Genomic DNA, 1905 nt, shown 5'->3' on the forward strand with positions numbered 1-1905 from the left:
CATGGGATTGTTGTCTCAAGAAAATGAAAACAAAAATCCTAACTGGAAAGACTCTTTGTAAATCTTGTAACCTTACAGATGTAATGCAATATTATGTAAATAGTAGTTATAAGAATTCTTTAGTTCCTTATTGCTATCCTATTGGTTATTACGTCTTACTCTATCTTCAACCTCCTCCCAATATTAGGTGAGTTCATGAGATAGAAACCTTGTCTATTTTGCTCAATATTTGCTCAACGGTGCTGAGCACATAAAGGCAATTATAGATTATAACTGAATTTATGGATATTCTTCGTTAGGTCATAAGAAGTAACTATCTCAGTTAGCTCTTAAAAATGAAGCTGTTGAGGCTGCTTATCCACAACCAAATACTTTATGAGATTTGTTTCCTTGATTTGTAGGTTTAGGCTCATATGTTTGAGGGTAATCACAATCAATCGGCCTAATATTGTCTCTCAGTACTTCTGTTCTACCTTCTTAGTTCATTGCATAGTGACTGGGGTCCTAAAAGCTAGCAAGCAGACATCCAAGGTACTGTTGATACTCATTCACCTGAAGCAATAGAGAAAGAAGGATTACCAAAAATATGAGAAGGAAATGACATGCATAATTGGTTGCCTGTGTCCTTTTCTATGAGACTGGAGGAATTGGATAGTGTCTCGCTACCATTTAATGAATATTTTGATCAAGGATTCTACAGGAGAATGCTCATTAAAAGGTGTAAACTTGCAGAACAAAATGTCAGCTTCTCAGAGTAATGTAGGCTTATGAGAGGCTTTGAGATTGAACGAGTCCTGTAACTATTATTCAAAGGCAATCTTTAAACTTTAAACCTTAAACCAACACTATCCCCAGTTTTTGAACAACAACAAAAAGTAACTTGATTACTGAAATATGTCTGTTTTGAGTATTGTGCTCTTTTAAAGAATTATCTATGTGAGATCACATTGACAAAAGTAACTCTAGTTAAACAGGCAGCTTAGGGAACAGCAAGTGTAAAACAATGGTGGTGGAATAATTTGAAAAAAGGATCGTGAGAACGGTAGTAAAAGTTGCATAATGTAACCAAGGTCATTGAATTGTACATGCAGAAATAGTTGAAATAGTAAATAGTGTATCTTTGGTTGTGTATACTTTTACAAAAACAACAAACTAATTTTCCCCCCAAAAAAGTGATTCCAAAATGTAGTTTAAGGCTCTGAGTAAAGATGACCTGAGGTACTTATACTTATTAGAATGGAGAATTCTGAGGCTTACCTCAGACACATGAAATCCTAACATTCCCCAAAATAATCTGAGAGAAACGTGTCATTTCCAGCTGCAAATCCCTACAGATGGTATTTAAATAGGGTCACCATGAGTTGGAGGCTGACTTGACAGGTACTGAGAACATCATAGAAATAAAAATTAAAGCCTTTCTCTTAGAAACCACAGTGCCCACAAAGCTCATACCCATGTAAGGCTTGGTGCCCGCCATGGTGGTGATGCGCATCTCCCTGGGCAGCATCGCTGCGATATTGAAGTCTGTGATGTGCACATGCCCTGGAGAGAGAAGAACCACAGAGAACATAAGTCCAATTCAACCTAGGGGCACAATTACTCTTCTAACCAAAAGCAACTGTAATTCTTGCTGTTAAATGTAGTTAGATACAAGTAGTAAAAACTCAATCATTCTTTTCCCAAGGCCAATATGATCTTAAATGCGACACCCCCTAGTAGCAAGAACTTGATATTTAAATGTGTGAAATTGTAGTAAACCTCAGAAATGGCTACCCTTGGTGTTTAAGAATTTATAATTTTGAGATACGTTCGTTAGCGTACTTAACTCCTTTCTGCTGGTGGACAGCGCGGAGGAAGCATCGTCTTTTTTTTTCCCCCCTCACTGCTGTCATGTCTAAGTCAGAG

General features: G+C 37.1%; 1 protein-coding gene across 1 annotated transcript in view; it reads right to left on the reverse strand.

The window, feature by feature from the left end:
* The window catches only part of STK32A (serine/threonine kinase 32A), a 165230-nt gene that overhangs the window by 48218 nt on the left and 115107 nt on the right, over positions 1 to 1905 (reverse strand). The window contains exon 8 of the mRNA XM_006874502.1: positions 1453 to 1542. Coding sequence (XP_006874564.1) covers positions 1453 to 1542 — 90 coding nt within the window. The remainder of the gene's footprint in view (positions 1 to 1452; positions 1543 to 1905) is intronic.

This window comes from Chrysochloris asiatica, unplaced genomic scaffold (genome assembly GCF_000296735.1).
Source record: "Chrysochloris asiatica unplaced genomic scaffold, ChrAsi1.0 scaffold00280, whole genome shotgun sequence".
Classification (NCBI taxonomy): Eukaryota; Metazoa; Chordata; class Mammalia; order Afrosoricida; family Chrysochloridae; genus Chrysochloris; species Chrysochloris asiatica.